Source organism: Syngnathus leptorhynchus, chromosome 1 (assembly GCF_054491065.1).
Source record: "Syngnathus leptorhynchus isolate UIUO chromosome 1, UIUO_Slep, whole genome shotgun sequence".
Taxonomy (NCBI): domain Eukaryota; kingdom Metazoa; phylum Chordata; class Actinopteri; order Syngnathiformes; family Syngnathidae; genus Syngnathus; species Syngnathus leptorhynchus.
The window spans coordinates 11,131,880-11,153,188 of record NC_141195.1 but is presented as its reverse complement, the minus strand read 5'-3'; the positions used below and the strand labels follow the sequence as shown (position 1 = coordinate 11,153,188).

The 21,309-nt window shown below is 41.6% G+C and overlaps 1 protein-coding gene across 1 annotated transcript in view; it reads right to left on the bottom strand.

Annotated features, from left to right (window-relative positions):
* The window catches only part of LOC147061928 (plexin-A1-like), a 167,444-nt gene that overhangs the window by 75,807 nt on the left and 70,328 nt on the right, over window positions 1-21,309 (bottom strand). The window contains exon 4 of the mRNA XM_085935441.1: window positions 3,207-3,338. Within this exon, the coding sequence (XP_085791567.1) occupies window positions 3,207-3,338 (132 nt within the window). The remainder of the gene's footprint in view (window positions 1-3,206; window positions 3,339-21,309) is intronic.

Genomic DNA, 21,309 nt, shown 5'->3' with positions numbered 1-21,309 from the left:
CTCAACTGACCTCCAGTCTTAGAATGACCAGCAGATTGATTTTAGCAGTAAGTTTGCCTATTTCTACAGTGTTGTCAGGTAGGTCTTTACTTATGAGTACGATCAGATTAGACCAACTAATCGAAAAATGGCACATCGACTGAAATAACACTGATTTATTAATTCAACACAAGGAAATTGAGGTCATTATTAATTATTTAACTACCTCCAAAGTGGAACATGGGTGTTTTTTTGTTAGAATACAAAAGTGGGATAAGAAGTGAGAAGTAAATGTCTTTGGCAATCACTTGCATGGTCCATGTGTATGAGCTATGATTGTTGTGAGAGATAAGAGCGACAGATATCAAAGAGTCTTTTGGTGCTTGAACAAAGTCAAAATCACTAGCTGTACCAGTGGCTTTGCAAATCCGGCTCAGCCCTATTTATTTGATGTCAGACCAGATACACATTTTGCAGTGGACAATGAATGATTGAAATCTGCATTTTAATACAGCAAAATGTTTTCATATGTAACAATGAGAAACATTGAGGTCAAAAGTCACAGTTTTATCTTTTTTTTAATATGTATTCCAAATGGGCAATGTTTGCTGTCAAGGTGGCAATACAATATTATTAAGTGTCCACTCAGTAGTGGACGTCCAGTTTAGCTTTTTTAAAATGTAATAAATGCATGACGTTTGTGTACAATAAAGTATCAGATAGGACTGGGAATGCTAAGTTTTACTTTTAATTGAATGGCAGAGTAGTTGGCACATCCAACTCACAGTTCAGAGATTGGGGGTTTGAATCTGAGCTCTGGCCTTCATGTGTAGGATTTGGATGTCATTCCAATGCCTCTGTCGAATTGTCTACATGTGCTCTGCATTTAATTGACAACTAGTCCAGGGTGTTCCCTACCTGTCGCTCAAAGATGTGGAAGAAGCTTGAAAAATGCTGGCTGAACGTCAATTTTGAAAATTTGCATTAAATCATGCACAATCTGAGTGCAATAATCAGTAGTGATTTGAACAAAAACATAAAATGAACTCTAAATCCTAAAGTAACAGTCAGGTCATTCTGCTACTTAAGCTAAACACGGACTGCAAAAGGAAGTTGCTTTTCGCAAAGTTCAGATGTGTACGGCTTCAGAAACAGAAATATTGTCACCAATAGTCTTGGTCACCACTGTCAAACTAGGACAAATTATTTAACACTTTAATCCAAAAGCCTCGGGTGCAGACAATGCTCCAGAGACACCTCTGGTGCCCTTTCGTGATGAATGCATTAAGTAGGAGAGTGAGACCTATCTGCTATCTGAACCCCCTACCGTGAGAGCACTTGTTCTTGAACTCTCGTGTAGACTCAAAACAAAATGAAGAACTCACACAAGAAGAATTATAGGAGGAAACAGGGCAAATCCAACAATGCAATTATATTGTTCCACCTCTCTGGCACACGTACTCACCCCTCGGTTTCTGACAGATTCTGAGAATGGTTGTGAAAATCGTCAGTGTTCTAGCTTTAGAGGGGAACTGCAATTATGTGCTTCCCAAACAAAATCCTTTTACTCTGTCTCTTCTAGGACCAGATGAATAGGATCATACATGCATATATGTAGACAGTACCTCCTACAAGGGCATATCTACCCTTACATGAGAGTATCACTGTGGCCATTTTTCCATGTGAGCATTGTGGTTTTTACAAGGCTTTTATCCTGTCTTCCCTACAGTCACGGCGCTAACCCTACCAGACATATTGGTGCTCATCAAAAAATAAAACATTTGGCTTGAATAATTGAGAACGATTTTCTGGTGCCAAGAACGAATCTCTTTAATGTAGATAACAGCAAATGAGAGGGAACCTATGGGAACACTTGAAACATGAATGACTTGTCAGATTTTAACACTGCTGAGAAAAGTGCTGAGCAATACTAGATTTGCATTACAGGATGCTTCTTGGAAACAAATGGAACGATAATGGTGAGCCTTAGAATCTCTAATAACTGTTTTTATAAATTGTTTTTAGCTCATCTGTGTTTTTATTGCTTATGAAAATTTGAGTGAGAAAAATGTTTGTGCTGTGTGGCTATCAATTAAAAGTTGCTTTTTCGTTGATGTTATGTTTCATATGAGACATCAAGGTCATATATATGCAATACCTCCTCTCACTGTGTGTGTAGGCTTCCCTTTGTACTGACTTTGTATTCATGGATCTCCTCTTTGGTATAGTCTAAGCCTCTTTCTTGGCACTGCCGTCCTTGATGGACAAGCTTAATTCCCCAGTCGGGCCAACACTGTCCATTTATATCAATTACACGAGACTTCTTCACTGTGCTCATCCAGACACATGGAAGTCAATTATGTCTAATCTTTGGTAAATTACACAGCACTCAGAAGGCAGTTGTGTCTATGCGCCGGGAACATCTCACTGAAGGTTATCACAGTGTGGTCATTAGCTGCTATGAGATAAGAGTCTTGCAGGTAAGAAATGAGAAGAGGACAAAAAGTAGAGCAACGCAAAGGGTCATACTTGATGAATTTATGTGATACGTAGTGATGATAATGCTCTGATACACTCAAGCAATTGTATGGTTTAACATCAGTCCTTTGTTCACAAGTCAGATAGGAAAAAACAAGTGTTTCAATCAATGATTGCTTTTTTTTTTTAATGTTGGGGGTGAAATATGGTGAAATTATGTGCCCTTAAAGACATGTAGGAATGTGTGTAGGACTTTTAAATCCTCTACAAAGCAGACACTTTGAGCATTATCTTTTTCACATTGTTTTTGAAATGATAACTACAACTGTCTTGTTTGAGTACGTACATACATGCATCATTCTCTTTTGAAGTTCTTATAGGGGTAGAGGAGGTCTTTGAAGACATTTGAGGCAGGTATTTTTAATTACATTAATATGTTCCGATGAAAATATGTAGGTGCAATATATTCATGTTCAAGCTCAAAAGGTCAAATATATTACCGACATGACATTTGTTTTGCATCATTAGCTTGACTGTTTGACTGGTTTCCTCCTATTTGCTTTGCATGTCATTCTTTCTGAAAATGTGTATGTTGCATGTATTTGGCACTATTTATAAACATGCGGATCACTGGCCGATATTAATATTTCTTAATGACGTGTGTTGTCAGTGGCAACTGTATTCTAATGTTGATAAGCTACTTAAAAAGCTGTTAAATGTTTGAGAGTGTAAATATGTTCACACTTTACCTGTTGATCAGTGAGAGTGTACAAGTATTGGTGATCTGGGCTGAAGAGTAAATCTTTCAGGATGGGGCTGCCTTTGTTCACAAGGACATTTTCATACAGCAAAGCCGGCTGGGAAACAGAGTTGACAAGGATCTAGGAGGGGTTAAGCAGAAAAAGACAACGTATTTTATATTTTGAAATGCCATCTCAATGTTCAACAAACACTCAGAAAACATTTCCATCAGGCATGATTGCCACAATCAAACTAGTATTTGACCAAAGCAAAAATGTATCACTCTCCCCAATCACCGGATTTATACACCTAATTAAGTGTCAACAATAAACAATAAACAAACCAAAATTCAATCAAAAACAGTGATGCACAAAATGGTAAATCCAAAGATTTCTCTACCAATACAGTTGGATTTTTTCTTTTATTTAATTACTTTCAACCAAAAAATGTGTGTCATACATATTCATGTTTGAAGTGGACTACAATTTATTTAGCTTGATAGAGGTGAAAGCAGAGCTCCAAAATATGTGAAATTGATCTATCATGTAAACTTTGCCCAAGGCCCTTTCAAAACCTTTTACCACATTCAAATATTTCAGTATTTCCCTCTCTGGGTAGTTTCTATCCGTCAAATCATCAACAGCATTGCCATTATATTTTTCAACAGAAGCTTTGGCTTGTCAACACAGTGGGTGAGCGTGCATCTTGAGAGCAGAAATCCACTTTTGTATAAAAGGTAAGAACTGCATTGACGATGAATAATCCTTGTGAAGATTCTCAGTGGGATGTTTTATTAAAATAATATCAGGATTTTCTCTATAAAGGAAAATGTCTTGCCTCTGAGTTTACAACAAAATGAAATCAAATGCATTGTGTGAAGAACAGCTTGAACAAGGACAGCTATTCACTTCACTTTTGTTCTTTAAATAAATCGGTTTGAAAGAACGGGGGGGGGGGCAGAGAAATTGGCCTGACTTTCAGACATTTTTAAGATGGCTGTTGTCGAAACTCGCAGGCTTATTGAAGACTAAACTGCCTATTGTGTTGAAGGTGATTTGAAACGTTTTTGGAAGGAATACTCAAACATTCTAGAGAGACGTGCAATGAACAAAAAAGGTAAAAAAAAGTTATGTGAAGTGAAGTTATGTGGAAACGATGATCACCAACAGGCAAGTTGCCCTACAGCTCCGGGCAGAGGGCAGTTGGAGGGGGATTCAGGTCAGCTGGCAGGGAAGGGACGCAGAGGGGCACAGGTGAGCGTACGCTCTCATCTCTTCCAATAGCCTGCAGGTTTTTGCTCTCATCTTGCGACCTGTGAAATCTAGTTAAGCTCCATTCCCATCTAACTGTAATAGTCTTTATTTTGTTTATCTTTCTTTCTCAGTTTTTGATGAATTTAGGTCCGACAATTTCCTATAATGTTTTTACTTTCTTAGGGTTGTGGATGAGCTGGAGCACAGCTGACATTGGCAAGAGATAATGTTCATCTGGGACTGGTCACCCAGAGAGCACATTTAGGGAATATATAGAATCCTCATCAAATCTAATATGCATGTTTTTGGAATGCGGGATGTACATTCCTGGAGAAAACCTGCGCAGTACTTCTGCTCACTTTCTTTCTGCTCCTTTCCATTGCATGCTTCTACCTATCTAAATATTCTTCCAGCTGCTCCCTACTTTCACTGCAGATCACAAGGTCATCTACAAACATCATGGTCCATGGAGATTCCAGTCTAACCTCATCCGTCAGCCTATCCATCACCATTGCAAAGCAGAAGGGGCTTAGAGTTGATCCCTGATGCAGTCCAACATTCACCTTAAACTGCTCTCTCACATCTAGAGTACATTGCATGACTGCTATACTACCGTCACACATGTCCTGGACTATTTTAACACTTCTCTGCTTCCTTGAACACTCTCGTTGGCTTTCTCTAGATAGACAGATATGATCCAGTTCCATCTGACAAAATCTACATCTGCAGTACTCTTCCTATAAGCATGGAACCTTACTGTTGTTGACAAATACTCACTTTTGTTCTAAGTCTAGCTTACTTACTCTTTCTCACAACATTATTGTGTGGCTCGTGCCTTTAATTCCTCTGTAGTTCCAACAACTCTGCATCCAGTACACCTTTCTTACATTCATCAGGCTTCTCACCCTGTAGAATTCTATTTTGGACTCTGTTCAAAATCTCCACAACCACATCTCCACGAGATGCTTCCATACCTTCACAGGTCTAGGGAAATTAGGTAAAGTAAGTAAATTATTAGAGAACATGTAAGACGTCTTGACGACCTCTGTAGAAACACTTGAGACACACCACCTACATGTGCATTTTTTTTCATGTTCACGTTAACATATTGAAGCAGCCGCGCGAGAAGCGTCTCACCACTTGTGTATGAGCCATGCTGCGTGTCATCAAGAGAGCTTATTTTTCTGCTTGCAGCCAAAAAGGGACTACAAATGATATGTGGATCTTTCGAGCATTCTATTTTGAGGGCCATTATCAAAGGCAACCAAATCCAGCCTGACAGGGTTGGCATACTTTTAAATCTGGTAGCAATACCTGCAGGAGTTTCATTAATGTGACAGTGAGAATGTGGGATGAAAAACTATGAAAAAGAAACACTACATTATGATCAGCAATCTGCGTTTGTTTGTGCCTGAAATTTTGTTCTGACACGACTTCCTGTATCCATTTTAGGGTGTGCTGGAGCCCAGCCCAAATGATTTTGGGCATAACAAGGTACAACGTACAGGGCCCAGAGAGGCAAGCCAAGCAACTAGCCACATTCACATTCATTCTCAATTTTACAATCTTATATTTAATTTGAGAAATTTAATCATGCATGTTTTTTAAATGCAGCAGGAAGCCAGAGCATAAGGAGGACATACAAAATCCAAACTGGGAAATCAATGCCCAGATTCGAACCACCAACCTCAAAACATTGAGGTGATTCATTGCATATACCACTTTTTTTAGAATGTAACTTTATTCTGTTCCATTTTTGTAATCATTATTTTAAGCAATCTGCTCTGTGTTTCTGCTTTTGCAACTTCCCAACACCTGAACTACCCCTCTGTAAATCATCAAAGGAATATGGTTTCATTTATTTAATGTTTGAAACTAATAAAAGGTTTTGAAGCCAAATACATTTTTCATAATTTACCTATTCATATAGATAATGATTGACGCATTATCAATCAATTGCCCACGCCTCATAGCCCATTTTGTGGCGTCACTGACGCCTCATTTTTAATATCTCCTCATCTGTTTTTTCCTCCCTTAGTCATACACTTCTTTGTCCTGCTTATGTGTTAGTGACCTTATCAGTTAACTATGCACTTAATTATGTGACTGGACAAGTAGAGGGTAGAAAAGGGCAATGAAGGGATTGCGATGGCGAATAGGGAAAAGTGGGGGAGGTAATATAGGAGCCACAGTATTTGTTAACCTTGTTAGCGTTTCTCATGGAAACCAATGTTTAAACTGTCCAGTGAAGAAGAGTAATGATGCAGAGTCCAAAATATTCAAGTAGCTCTTTGATGATGGAGCAAACAAAAGGAGGCACTTGCTTAATGAAATTTGCTGCTTGTGTGTGTGTGTGTGTGTGTACGCGTGTGTACGTGTGTGTGTTCCTTTGTGGTACAGGGCATGTGATGCGTCAGTGCAGTAGTGTTGGAGTAGTAGTGCCTGTAGTTTGTGCATGCTGTATGCTGCTTCTGCTTGCCACTTTTCTGCTTTCAGCTACCGCCACCGGCTAGCCCTCTGTTTCCGGGGGTGAAAAGAGGAGCCGAGTGCGTAAGCCTCCTCCGCCGGTACATAGCCTCTCCATTGCCAAGACTTGCACACGCCTCCTCGTGGCCACACACGGTAACTGGCACCTTGCGGTCCCAGGCTAAGTTGTGCAGGATCTCGGAGCAGCAGTGGGCCCCAGAGATGTGGCATGTAGGCCCACCGGTGTGTGGACACGCCCTACTGCCCATCAGCCACTGCCCCTGCTGTGGGTAAACAGCCCCAGCTTTGGGTAAATAGTGAAGACCTCAACGGCGGACCAGGCGGAGGATGATGGCTGACCTAAGGGGAGGCGTCACAACGGCTGGGAAGGCGGATGAAGGCTACAGCAGAAAAGGGTCACCAGTCGTCTTGGTCTCCTTGCCACTGGATTCTGACCCCAATCTGTCAAGGACAGTGTGGTGACTGTCTGTGCACCAGTCTCCCCACGTTAAACAAAGTCACGCACAGGCGTCTTTTTCAGGGAATCCATTTTACATCCCAGATTAAAGTCCTGTGGCGACCAGTGAGTGGCAACGGGGGCAGGATTGTGAAGTCTGGAAGCCCCTAGCCACAAGCTGGCACATCAGGCGGTGGATGTTAGATGATCGTTGGGCTCTTGGACCGAGGCAGAAAGAGCTCTTGGGTAGCTGCATCCACGACTGAGCAGCCCTTTTTAGGATCCACTCTGCTCACCCCTGACGGGGAAGGGGCTAGAAAAGGTGCCCTAAACATAGCCTGCCTCAAACCTCCCGACTGGATTACCGCGTTCAGAGGGATCACCAATATGCGGTGAAAAACACAGAAACATGAATTTTGGAGCATGGAATGTGCGCACACTAATGGACAGTGTAACCAGAGACAGGCCGGAGAGGAGAACTGCCATCATTGCCATGGAACTGAGAAGATGCCGGATTGACATAGCTGCTCTTTCAGAAACCCGATGTGCAGAGGAAGGTCATCTGAAGGAAGAAAAGGGTGGATACACTTTCTTCTGGAAAGGAAAGGCCACAGATGAGCCTAGGATCCATGGGGTTGGCTTTGCCATCAAGAACCAACTGATCAGTCATCTCTCTGAACTCCCGGTGGGAATCAGTGAGCGCCTGATGACCCTCCGTCTGGTGCTGGCTAACAACCAGACGGCAACAGTTCTTAGTGCTTATGCACCTACCCTCGTTTCTAATGAGGAAGAAAAAGAGGCCTTCTATGCCTGTCTGGATGAGGTATTGTCAAAAATCCCCAAGGAGGACAAAATTATTATATTGGGAGATTTCAACGCCAGAGTGGGCCGTGACCACCACCTCTGGAAGGGCACCATTGGAAAGGAAGGCATTGGAAACATCAACTCCAACGGGGTTTTGCTTCTTAGCAAATGTGCTCAATACGACCTTACCATCACCAATACCATCTTTCGTCAGAAGAACAAACTCAAGGGCTCATGGAGACACCCTCGCTCTAAACAATGGCATCTTATTGACTATGTCATTGTCAGAGCCAGGGATCAGCGCGACGTGAGCATCACAAAAGCCATGATAGATTCAGACGCCTCCTGGACAGATCACCGCCTGATACGATCCACAATGTCCATCAGACTCAAGAGGAAGAGGAGACTGCAAAAGAAGTTGAGCCGGCCGAGACTAAATCTTGAGACCCTGAACCAAACTTCCGCCCTGCAGCTGTTTCAGACCTCTCTTGGAGAAAGCCTCAATCAGGAATACCCTGACGACATTGAAGAACACTGGAGCCTGCTCAAGTCTTCCATCCTTGATACCTGCAGTGCCACTCTCGGACACAAGCCCAGAAAGCATCAGGACTGGTTTGATGAGAATGACACAGAGATAGAACAGCTCATCTCCAAGAAAAGGGAAGCCTTTCGTGTCTGGCAAAATGACATCACCTGCAAAGCAAAGAGACAGGCTCACTCCAGAGCTAAGGCTGACGTCCAGAGCCGGGTCAGGCAGATTAAAAACACCTGGTGGACTGAAAGGGCACTGGAAATCCAGAGTTTGGCAGACTCTGGTGACACCAGAGGCTTTTTCAGCGCTACTAAGGCTGTCTACGGGCCAAGCCATCGCGGCCAAAACCCCCTACGCTCTAAAGACGGGCAGGAGCTGTTGAAGGGCAATGAGCCCATAAACAACCGGTGGAGAGAGCACTTTCAGGAACTCCTCAACCGTGACAGCACAATTCAGCCAGATCTTCTCAGTCATATCCCTCAGAGTCCCATCAGGGAAGACATGGGTGAACCTCCCACATTAGCAGAGGTCCAAGACGCCATCAGGAGCCTGAAGAACAACAAGGCCTCTGGGCCAGATGGGATCCCAGCCGAGGTCCTAAAGGAAGGTGGACCAGAGCTCCAGCGCCACCTCCATTCCCTCTTTTTGAAGGTCTGGGAAAAAGAAGTACTCCCCTCGGAGCACAGGGACGCTCTGATAGTGCCCATTTTCAAGAAAGGGGACAAAACGGATTGTGGGAACTATCGGGGCATCTCGCTCCTTTCAACAGTTGGCAAAGTACTTGCTCGTGTTCTTGCCAATCGCCTACTGCCATTGTCTGAGGAAGTTCTCCCAGAATCGCAGTGCGGTTTTCGCCCATCTAGAGGCACTGCAGACATGATCTTTACAGCACGCCAACTCCAGGAGAAATGCCGTGAACATAAACAGCCTTTGTTCATGGCTTTTATAGACCTGACAAAGGCCTTTGACACGGTGGATCGCCAGACCCTCTGGAGCATCCTTCTGAGGTATGGTTGCCCAGATAAATACGTCAGAATACTGCGATTATTACATGACGGAATGACAGCCACAGTGCTCAACAACAGCTCTTTGACTGAGCCTTTCACTGTAGAGACAGGGGTCAAACAGGGATGCATCATTGCACCCACCCTGTTCTCTATCTTCATTGCCACCATACTCCATCTCATTGACAAAGAACTACCACACGGAATCCCAATTTGGTACAGAACTGATGGCAGGCTCTTCAACCTTAACAGGTTCAAAGCCAAAACCAAGATCAGAACCACCACGGTCATGGAGCTCCAGTATGCAGATGATAATGCCATTGTAGCACACTCTGCAGAAGACCTCCAGGGCATCCTGAACTCCTTTGCTAAGGCATACAGAGCCCTGGGTCTGACATCAACCCCCACCCAACCAGCCATCTACTTTGCCCATCATAAATGTGGACAACACTGCACTTGAATATGTCCACCACTTCCCCTACCTCGGCAGCCTTCTCTCCTCCAAGGCGGACATTGACTCTGAGGTCAACCATCGCCTGAGCTATGCCAGTCGAGCGTATGCCAGACTCCGGAAAAGAGTCTTTGAAGACAGAGACATCCGGGTTGACACCAAGCTCCTGGTTTACAAAGCTGTGGTTCTCCCCACCTTACTTTATGGGGCAGAATCATGGACAACCTACAGCAGGCACCTAAGAGCTCTTGAGCAACACCACCAGAGAACCTTGAGGAAAATACTCAGGATTAAATGGGAGGACAGACGCACAAACATCAGCATTTTGGAGGAAGCCAGGATACCGAGCATCACCACTTTAATAATGCAGCACCAACTCCGATGGACAGGACATCTCATCCGCATGGCTGACACCCGCCTCCCCAAACAGATGTTATACTCCCAGCTGGAGAGAGGTCCGCGAGCCCCGGGTGGGCAAAAGAAACGTTTCAAGGACAACCTCAAGACCAATCTCAAGAAATTCCAAATAACATCTCAGGACTGGGAGCGCATCGCCTTGAACAGGAACCTCTGGAGGGCAGCGGTGCAAGAAGGTGCAGCACATCACGAAAAGGAACTCCGCCGTGTCGCAGAAACCAAACGACAACTCCGTAAGGAAAGACAAAAACTGGCTCCAGCACACCCACAATCCATCACCACTTTCTCCTGCCCATACTGCACAAAAATATGTGGATCCCGGATCGGGCTCTACGCCCACATGCGGACCCACAAGTAGACAACCCTGAGAAGAAGACTGTCATACTCGTCTCGAGTGACCGCCGATGATGATGATGACGCGTGTGTACGCGTGTGTGCGTACGTGCGTGATCTCTATTAAATTTGATTTTGCGCTCATCCATTAATGAGGGTTTTAGTAAATGCTCATGTCTGCACACACAAACACACACACACAGACACAGACACTCACACACAATGGTGACCAATACCACAAACAAAACCGAACCCCCCGATACATATATTGTACCGTAGTGTGCTAGCAGAATTCAGAACTCTATGCAAGCCAAGAATTCCAAATTGCTGCTACATTTCAAAAACATGCATGTTGTTTGAAGACAGTTTGAAGAATCGAAGACTAAATCACAGGCCAGATCGCACCTGCCACACCATTCTATGAGTAAGTGCTGTAAAATCCTGTGCATCAACTTCCACAATGTTTGCTAAAATCTACCGCAATTCCAATTGTCATGAAATAACAAACGTTTATATGATTTCACAGAAATATCATTCCACAGAGGCAAATCGTAACTACAGTGTGGCCTGCAACAAAAATGAGTTTTAGACCCTTGCTCTAAATTATCAGTGTGCAAATGAGAATGGTTGTCTGTATGTGAACTGCATTTGAATGATGACCAGTCCAGGGTGTGACCTGCCAGTCGTTCGTTAGTTGGAATAGGTTCTCGTCCAACCATGGTGAGCGCTACTGAAAATGGCTGGATGAAGCCAATCAAAACCCAGAGATCTGTCTGAATACTCAAGTGTGTGTGCAAGTGCGCATGTGTCTAACCCTGACTGGAGGGCATCCAAAGTATCACAGCATACCTGCTGACTACATGTCTGCACCCCCCCTCTCTCTCTCACACACACACACACACACACACACACACACACACACACACACACACACACACATCCACTGGCCACACAGGTGACTTGTAGTGAAATTAATCATTGTTCCTCTGCCGCACCACCGCTCTCACAAGAAGATAGCTGACGGTGAGACACACACCTGCACACACACACACAAATGCGCACACATTTTTTCCAGTCAAAAGAGTGACAAGCAAACAGCTGGCCCGTGACAACATTCCATGAATGCATTCTTACTAACAGTTAATAATCTGCTTTGCTAAAACAAATCTTTATGATTTTGGTGAAGAATATTTTGGGGAAAACAGCCAAACTGTAGCATCAAAACAAAATAAATACTCACTGATTAATTTTATTAATGAGGAAAAATGTTTTGCTTCAGTTTCAAGGTGATACAGTTACACTGGCAGGATTGTTTTCTCCTTTTGTTGCATGCCTCACTCAGACTATTAGCACTGTTAAAGTTTGTCACTTAATCTTAAGGGAGCTTAAGTCATTATCCCTTTATATATTCCCTTCACTATCATGCATGGGATGACACTTTCCCACTAGAGTCGACTAATGGAACAGATGCATGTGTATTTAACTCGGGCACAGTGACAGAAGTTTCTTTTAGGATTTTCAAATGAAGCAATATGACAGACAACTCTAGTATTGTCACTCATGCTTGGGGAAAATCATTTACCGTAAATGCAAATTTCGAGACTGGGATTGATGAAATGTTTGTTTTCTTTTCCCCTAGTATTGTGCGTGAAAATGTGCTGTATGAATCTGGGCTATGTTTGGAATTTGTTAAAAAAATTCAACGTTGCTTTGATATCCGTTTGTGTAAAAGACTACTAAAGTATACGTAGCGACTCCTTCATTTCCTCCAATTAATTGTTCCAAAAACTTCCCAATTTTTGTGCTGTATGTTAACCAGTTATTATGTTTTCACAAGTTTGAACCATTTACAATCGAGTAGTGGGTCTTTGGGGGATACTTCATAGAGATCACAATTGCATAATGTGCTACTTAATCAAGGGACAAAACAGAAAAATCACTCATATCTTGATATTTGTAGATTTGTATTTAAATCAAGTGGGACTGTCACATGTTAGGGTTGAGACAAAATTCAATTAAGTCTTTTTTTTTAAGGCTTCTCTTCCTTCCGCCCCTCGGTGTGGAGATACAACTAAGGAAGACTGTGCTAAAACAGCAGCTCTATATTCTTCCCACAGACAGAACCTGCAGTGTGGCCATAATGACATCCACACGCTTGCTGCAAAATTACTTAATTGTTTGGAAGTTGGTGAGAAGGTTTCTGGGAAAAGGTAGGCTACATCTCAAAAAAATGTTCATTACAGGGTACTCTTTGCATTTGTCAAGAGCAATCATCTCAACAATAATAATGCCCTTTTATCAAACACAAACACGTCACATATATTTTTTTGACAAAGATGTCAGATTTTTTTAAATAGACTAATGCAATCAAAATCGTATCAAACTATCTGATTAATCAATGGAATAATTAATAGACTAATAGCTTTAAAAATATTCCGCAGTGACAGTCTTACATCTGAGACAGCAGTACGACACCAAATACTCTCGACAATGTAGATAATCATGCACTGCAGTGTGTCGGGCTGAAAAGTTCAAGGGTAACACAAAGTGAATGACATGATAGGTACTTGCACCGAAAGCCCTGAGCTATTGTTTTCAAAGTGCCGCCATCACGACTTTATGCTGACAGAGCTGAGATGAATGAGGACTATTAGAAGAAAATTGTCATCTCTCTAATTCCTTTTGTGTAAATCTACTTCCTTTCTCTTTCTCTCTTCTTGTACTCCTTTATCCATCTCTACTTGTCACTTGCTCTTTTGCATTCCTTGATGCACCACCACAGCTGACACACATGAGCAGCCAAGCAGAACACACTGGCTGTGTATAGTGCAGCGTTGCAGCTCGTGTACTCCCCCTGTACGTTTGTGTGTGTTTTCCTTCCTTTGCCCTGCAGTGAGTGGTGGAAGTACAACTAAACGAGTTCAATTTGTCAAGAGCAGAAAGGTGCGGCCCTCGAGGGCTTGTGGACAGCTGTCGACAAGGCGACAAGAGAAGGTTTAAAAGGAAAAGAAGGGGAATTCACACGCACACATACACACACTCGGTTAATACTGTCCCATTAGATGCAGTTGATTAGAGCAAATATGAGAATGGAATGATGCTCCTTCAGTGTGTGTGTGAGTGTTGATAAAGTGCAGTCAAGACCTCTGTGTTGACTCAGCAATTAATGTGTGTGTCAGTAAACAAGGGCACCGCCCCACCGGACGCCGAGTCATTAATAAAGATGCTCTGCCTCAGAATGATCGCAACCTGACCCGGATGAGCCAGATCAAGAAAACAATGTCTTGGTGCGGCCCAAGGTTTGAACGTTTACTGAGTGAATGATAAATGTCCCTGCCTTTCGCTCTCCTTCTCTGGCGAATTGCCGCTGTTTATTAATTCTTGGCTGCAGAGGAGAGGGCAAAAGACTGATGAGCGGGACACATTTTGGACAGCCTCGCGTCAAAGGCCACAAGCGTAAGACAACACACACGCGATATTTATGCTGGGACATTACTCACGCTTTATTCATTCATCTGCTAACAATAGTTGTATGAGTGAAGGCATCAAATAATCATATTGCTCCATTTGGCCTTATGAAAGAGAGGGAACAGAAAAACACCAGATGACCTGTTTGGAGAACAGAGATCTTATGACTTCCAGATGACATGATAGCATCATATTTGGCAAGCTTGCTGTAAAAGCACAATTGAAATTAGAATGCAGTCAATACTTTGCAATGACTGATCACTTAAAGGTGTAGGTTAAGATTGCTCAAGATTCTAGCAAGGTTTAAAACTCACCCCTGACAAACATGTCCACATACAATGTACAATTTGTTGTTGTTAATTTTAGCTGTTAACAAGGGATTAAACAAATTCATCCCAGAAAACAATCTGCACGACAGGGCTTTGCTGCAGAAGCTAGCAGACAGCATGACTTCTTGTGCACACACGGGAAGCAATGATAGACACACTATTGGGTCACAAATTCTGTCCCTTCAGTCTCTTCTTGGATAGTTCTGTCACACTGTGACAATTTATCAAACTAAATTAGAGGCATGAGATGAGGCCAATGAGGGGTGTTTTTCCCTAAAGCTCATTTTAATAAGAGTTTAATGTTTTGTTCTTTTGTTAACACTACCTTTAAAGATCATGGAAAGTGTGTTGTTAATAAGCCTGACAAATGTGAACAAAAAAAGTCACCCAGTATATATTATTAGGCTTTGAAATGGTGCAGACACTCATTCATGATTTATTTTGCCAGCGTGATGCTATTTAATCATACATTATTTAAATTTAATTGTATTTAAATTCTGTATCGTGGCACACCCAAGAATTTACTCCCATAGAAATAAGTACCTATATAATTAATTGTATAAATAGATCTAAGAAATGTAATTAAATTATCATATAAATGTAGCCAACTGGCCAAATCAAACCACAATTTTGTAGTGTAAATAATCAGTATGGATGTATGTTGCTATAAGTGCTGCACAGGACCAAAACAACTTGAATCAAGAAGCCTTTTTTAAGAAAGCCATCCATTGATAAGTACAAGAGGGTCTCTCTGGGACAGCAACTCCCTCTCAACATTCTGCTGTGTCTGGTGCAAACAGAACAAAGAACGGCCAGTTAGATTTATGATCCCGCTCACCCTCGAACGCACACCGTTTCCCTCTGAACATCAGTCTGCTGCTTTATTGGAGCTTCATGTCAGCAGTGTGGGATGAATCACGAAAAGAGAACAAATTAGAGAACTCATATTTTGGACTTTCTTTTCTGCTGCGCTGTTATTTATCTTTGACGTTGTCTGACGAGTCACAGGTGGTGTGTAACTACAGCAGTACACGTAGATGCCAAGGCATTAACAACCATTCTACAGTTTGTCTGTGCAGTCTGCCATCCTACTGTGGATATGTAATTACAAGGGGGATATGATAAGACTTTTTTTTTTTTATACTCTTATCCTGTGGGAGCTCACAGCTAATTATAGACTCAGCCGAGCTTCAAATTGCCATTTAAACAGCCATACGGTGGAAGACAATAACAAACTCCCTTGGTGGTGTCATTGCTGTGCAGAAAGTGTGACCCCAAAGAAGTCTCACACTACAGGAAACACAACATTTGCATGTGTGTCTGGTTCTAAAACATCCATCCATCCATCCATCCATCCATCCATCCATCCATCCATCCATCCATCCATCCATCCATCCATCCATCCATCCATCCATCCATCCATCCATCCATTTGATTGACTAAGATAACTGATTTCACTGACATTGATTTTTGTTGAGTTATATGTACTATGTTGTTCATGTGAGTCATATTAATAGTACACTGTTGAGGTTAATCAGTTTCCACAAGTAGCCGTGCTTTTATTTACCTGGCAAACCAAATACCCTTATGAAAAAAGCTCAGAGAAGAAAGGCTGCCTCAAAGTTAAATTTAAATAAACATCCATCAAAAGGTTTTTGAAACCCCCATTTTCTTTCTTCAACAAATGTAATGGCAGAAAAAGCATCCTGAAAGAAAACACAATTATTGTAAGTCAGTCAGATACATTTTCTACTTTTAAAACAGAAGGCAATGTGAAAGCTGAGAGAGTGTGTTTAAGAAGGTTGATGCTGGGAAGTGGAGACTGGCTGGTTATAAAAGAGAATTGTTCGTAAAGGCTAAAAAATAGGATGAGAGAACGTCCAAGGAAAGGCTAGAGAAAGGACAAGAAGCGATTTTGTGGCCTGTGGTGGAATGTGCTTTGACAGAACGGTTGCTGCCAACACACACAGGAATTAAACTTTAAACACACCGAGGGGGCTCATTGTCCTCTCTTTTTCCCTAAAACAAAGATGGCTTGCCATGAGACACTTATGCTATAAAATGGAGTGTTATGTTTTTAGAAAATTGTACAGACAGTATGTTAAAATCATCTCCATCACGGCACGACTTTAGGTGTCAAGTCAGTTCTTGTGCACTTCCTTGGGCCGTCACGCAATTAGAAATTTGTTTTTTAAAATCACAAAGTAAATAGTATATGCTCTCAAAATATCATTGTTTCACTTGTTCCCTTTTCCCTCGTAACTGCTTCAAGGGTGCGTGTTTGTTATCCTTCCTATGCTTCAGACTTTGAGTCTGTTCCTTGAAAAGGCTCCCTCGGGGTTCACATAACCTGGAACTTTTGTTAATTAAACACCATCATGGATCAGATAAGCGGTTCAGATAATGGATGGCTGGCTGGCTGGCTGGCTGGCTGGATGTCGGGCTGGGTGCCTGGCTAGATGGATAGACATGAATGTGGGCAAGTGTGGGATGGACTTTGGTCCATCAATGTAAAGTGTGTAACAGGGGAGATAACAGGCCACCAGTTGCATCTGTAACCAACAGCAGGTAGCACCCAGAAATTGCATGCTGGGAAAATTGCATGACTGAGAACAGCAAGCATACAAATCTACATGATGTTGTGTCAATGTGAATTCAGCCCCAAATGTAACAAACCTTGTTAAATAAGAAATTCAACTTTCTGATGAAACTAATAATCAAAATTCGTGTAACTGATTAAAGACTTCACATTTGTTGCAATGAATGTACTTCTGATAGTTAACCCTAATGTCCAGTTAAGCCACAAATTACGATGAAAGTTTGAAAGTTTATTTATTAGGTCCCAGGAGATTATTTCTCTTTTTGGGAGAAAGGTATGGGACACTATACAACATATCTTAGTAATTATTGCTGTAAGAAAATAAGTACCCAAACACAAAACTAGAAGAAAATGACAATATTGGCACATCACCGTACTACGAACGATCGACTCTTAGCTTTCACAAAGCATTGAGTTCAAACTTTCCACTTAAACAATAGTGAATAGAGCCAGAATACTTTCCAACTCTGTTGTAAAGTTTTATGGTCCCAGAGACTCTAGCCACAACAATGTTTCCTACAGCGTTAACCCTATCAAACAAAGCACCCACTTCTTGTTCTTCTTCTCTTTTTTTTATTTTTTTTTATTTTCCTAATGCACACATGGGTGTTAGCAACCTTTAACAACCTAAAAATTTCTATGAAACAAAATTCAAGCAGAAGCTGACGCAAGCTATTTGAGGACAAATATGTTTAGAGGCAACATAAAATCTATGTTTCTGTGAAAATTGATTCCTGTTTATACTGCAGCCATCTGCAATAGTTTATTATCTTTTTTTTTATTCACTGCAACATCGTTGCAGATTATGGGTAACTCTAAACCTCAGGAATGGACATAAAGTGATACGATTAAAGGTGAGCCATCATTGTGACACTGTAATGCTATTTATGGATACCTTGCATTGATTTTCCTTCATAGATTTGTGTAACTATTTTAGACTATTACTGCTCACACTCTGGCGGGATATGGAATAAAGGTGAGTTTTGTCTTGTTTCAAAAATATTTTCAGATGAAAATGAGCCTCATGCAAGTGTTAAGTTTGATCCCGCAAGTGCTTGAGCAAGTGACTTTAAGTCGGCTCTTAGATAGACAAGGCATCATAATTTTTGTTTGTGGCATTTTAAAAATGTGCACATGAGCAGAAAACATTCATTCTACCTGCACCTTCACTATGCTAGTCTGAATGTGACTTTCATATTCACAATTTAAAGATGCAAAATCATTGTAATTCATCTCAGGTTTGATCAGTCTCATTTTATGTTCTATATAAATTATTGCATTATTGTTCTAAAAGAGTCCCAGCCACTCACTAGGGATGCGCAAAATAAGCTATGCACTATTTTATTGGGCAGACGCAATAGTGGCTGTGCCCTGTTAGCCTTGAGCAAATAAACAAACCTTGAGGAAACCAGACCCTGAGAGTTTTGTTTTAATCAATGGAATTAAGCAAGACAAATAATGTTTTGAATTTGTCTCTAAATACGACTTTAAAGATACTGGTGGTTTAATTATTAGTTGAATTTGCCATCATACACTCATGAAACATGAAAATAAATGCATGTTGGAGGCAAACAACTGAAATTATAGACACATTCAAATGAAGGAGTAAATATGTGCTCTATAAATGAGATACAGTAAACTGTTGCCGCACTGTGTTGTGAATTGTGCACAAATACCAGATGCAGTGCGGTTGTCTGAAACGAGTACAAACCATTGCTCATTTTTGACAGCTTTTTATTGGTCGCTGCCTATGCCATGTGCGGCTCTGCAGAATGTTCACCGCCACTCGCTTTCCGTGCAGTTAAATGTGTTCTCAGCACTGTTAATCGGCTTCACACACAATAAAAGCATCATAAAACCCATAACGGCAAAACAGTTTTAGCTTCGACATGTTGTTTTCATAGAACATTCTGAGTCCTAAAACACTTGATGGCAAAATCTAAAAAGAATGTAGTAGAATGTAGATAGAACCCTATTACTGCAACTTACCAGAGAAAATGCCAACAAGAAGACTGACTGAGTGAAGGAATAAAGAACTATGAAAAGTAGGGGGGGTGGAATCACTGCAATATTTCTTGTCAAATAGTCCAACTCAAATTAAATGAAATGAATGTCAACCGGGCGTGACTTCCAAAAACTACCTCCTTCCCATTTCTAAGTCAATGTTAAATTTGGGTGGAAAGCTTTGAAACAGATACATTTGGTTGCTTTAAAAGACAAGCTGCACTAAGAGTCTTAAAGCTGCAGCGTTTAATGTGCCAGATCGTGAGCAAGGAGAAAACAGAAAAGGATATTTAGTGGGTGGAATGCAAAGTCGGTAAGAGGATGAAACAAACAGGAAACAAAGTCTGGGGATTGAACTTGCAAATGAGGGCTTGGTAGCAAACCACTTGAAGACTTACACATGACCAGTCTCAACAATTTTTGTCCCGTCGGTTAATTCTGAGTATTGTGTTATAAGCCTTAATGTTTTGAGAGTTTCTCCAGAAACAAAGACGCTCGTTAAAATGTACATGTGTGCACACATATTGGTAAACACCGCAATAACACGACAGCTTTAATTTGTTTCGTAAGCTTGGAAGGAATGTGGGTATGTTTTGCTGTGGGTGGGCCCCATAGCATGTGCTGTGCCTGGCATCAGCAGACACCGATCCTGCTCTCAGGACTTTGCTCTAATCTCTCCATCAGCCTTTTGTTTTTCTCACTTTTACCCTCCCTTTTCTCCTTGTTTTGCCGTGACAAAAAAAATAAAAAATAAGCAAGAAAATAGTGCGCAGCTACTTTTTCCCCATCTTACCCTAGAGTCACCAGAAATTAAGCGGAGCAATATGGAGACAGGGGGAGGAGGACAAAAGCCTGAACAAGGATGAGATGGAAACGACCTAGTGGAAACCATGATGTCATGATTAGTGAGGTGCGACCATCCAGCACTCTCACTGGCACCATGCAGACGCCAGCGGTGAGCACGCACACACAAAAAAAAAGCTCTTTCTCTACTTTAAATAAATAATCACCGCTGCTGCAGGGAACATTGTGTTTATTGTCACTCCTTGCCTCCACTATGAGTGTGTGTCCAAAATTGCAGAACAGAAATATACTGTGTAGTGGAGCCTAAAACTTCAAATGACCCCAAGGTTGTGAAATTGGACAAAAATAAAGACCAAAAAGTTGAAAAGCTCTGAATGTTAAACAAAAACATTATCATTATTTAACACAAGTGTATTTAGACTTTGGATGGCATTTGATTTATAAACTGCGCAGAAGGCGGAAAATCCTTTAAAGCTAGAGTGGGCACATTAACACTGTCATTATATATCATCTTTCAGTCAACAACTTTATAACTGATTTAACATAACTGAATGTTAAACTGAGAGCTCACAGTGACTCATACGTAAAAAAAAAAAATGAGTTGTTTAATTTTAACTTCCAGGAATAGCTCCACCATCTCATCACTTTCCAACCATAACAGCGCTTGGGCAATGTTTACTTTCAGACATATCTGCAGTATCATCCTTAAACAAGGCTGAACACCGCCACTACATCACACTGACTGTTGCTTCAAATATTTGCTCTACTCATGTTGGTAAATATATTAGAAAGGACAGTGGGAGATTATACATCCAGCACTAATGTGTTTAGGGAACATAATTTGTGGTTCCTCGTACAGTATATGCAGAGAAAAAAAGACAAAGTTCAAGGATGTCATCTTTTATTTCTTTACTCAGAGTTTCTTGAGGCACATATTACCCAATGAAGCAAGCAGACAAAAGCTTGTGTACTGAGCGATGAAGGGATGCCGTCTGCATTATTGAGATGATAAAATACTGCAGTCAAAAACGAGCTGGCCAATACTGCTGGCACTCCCCGCGGGAGCCCGCTCATTAATAGCAAAAACCTGGAAGGAGCTGAAATCTCCTGCTAACACATACACTCACTCACTCACACACACACGCACACACACACACGCACACTCAAGGCTCACCCAACTTTGAAGACTG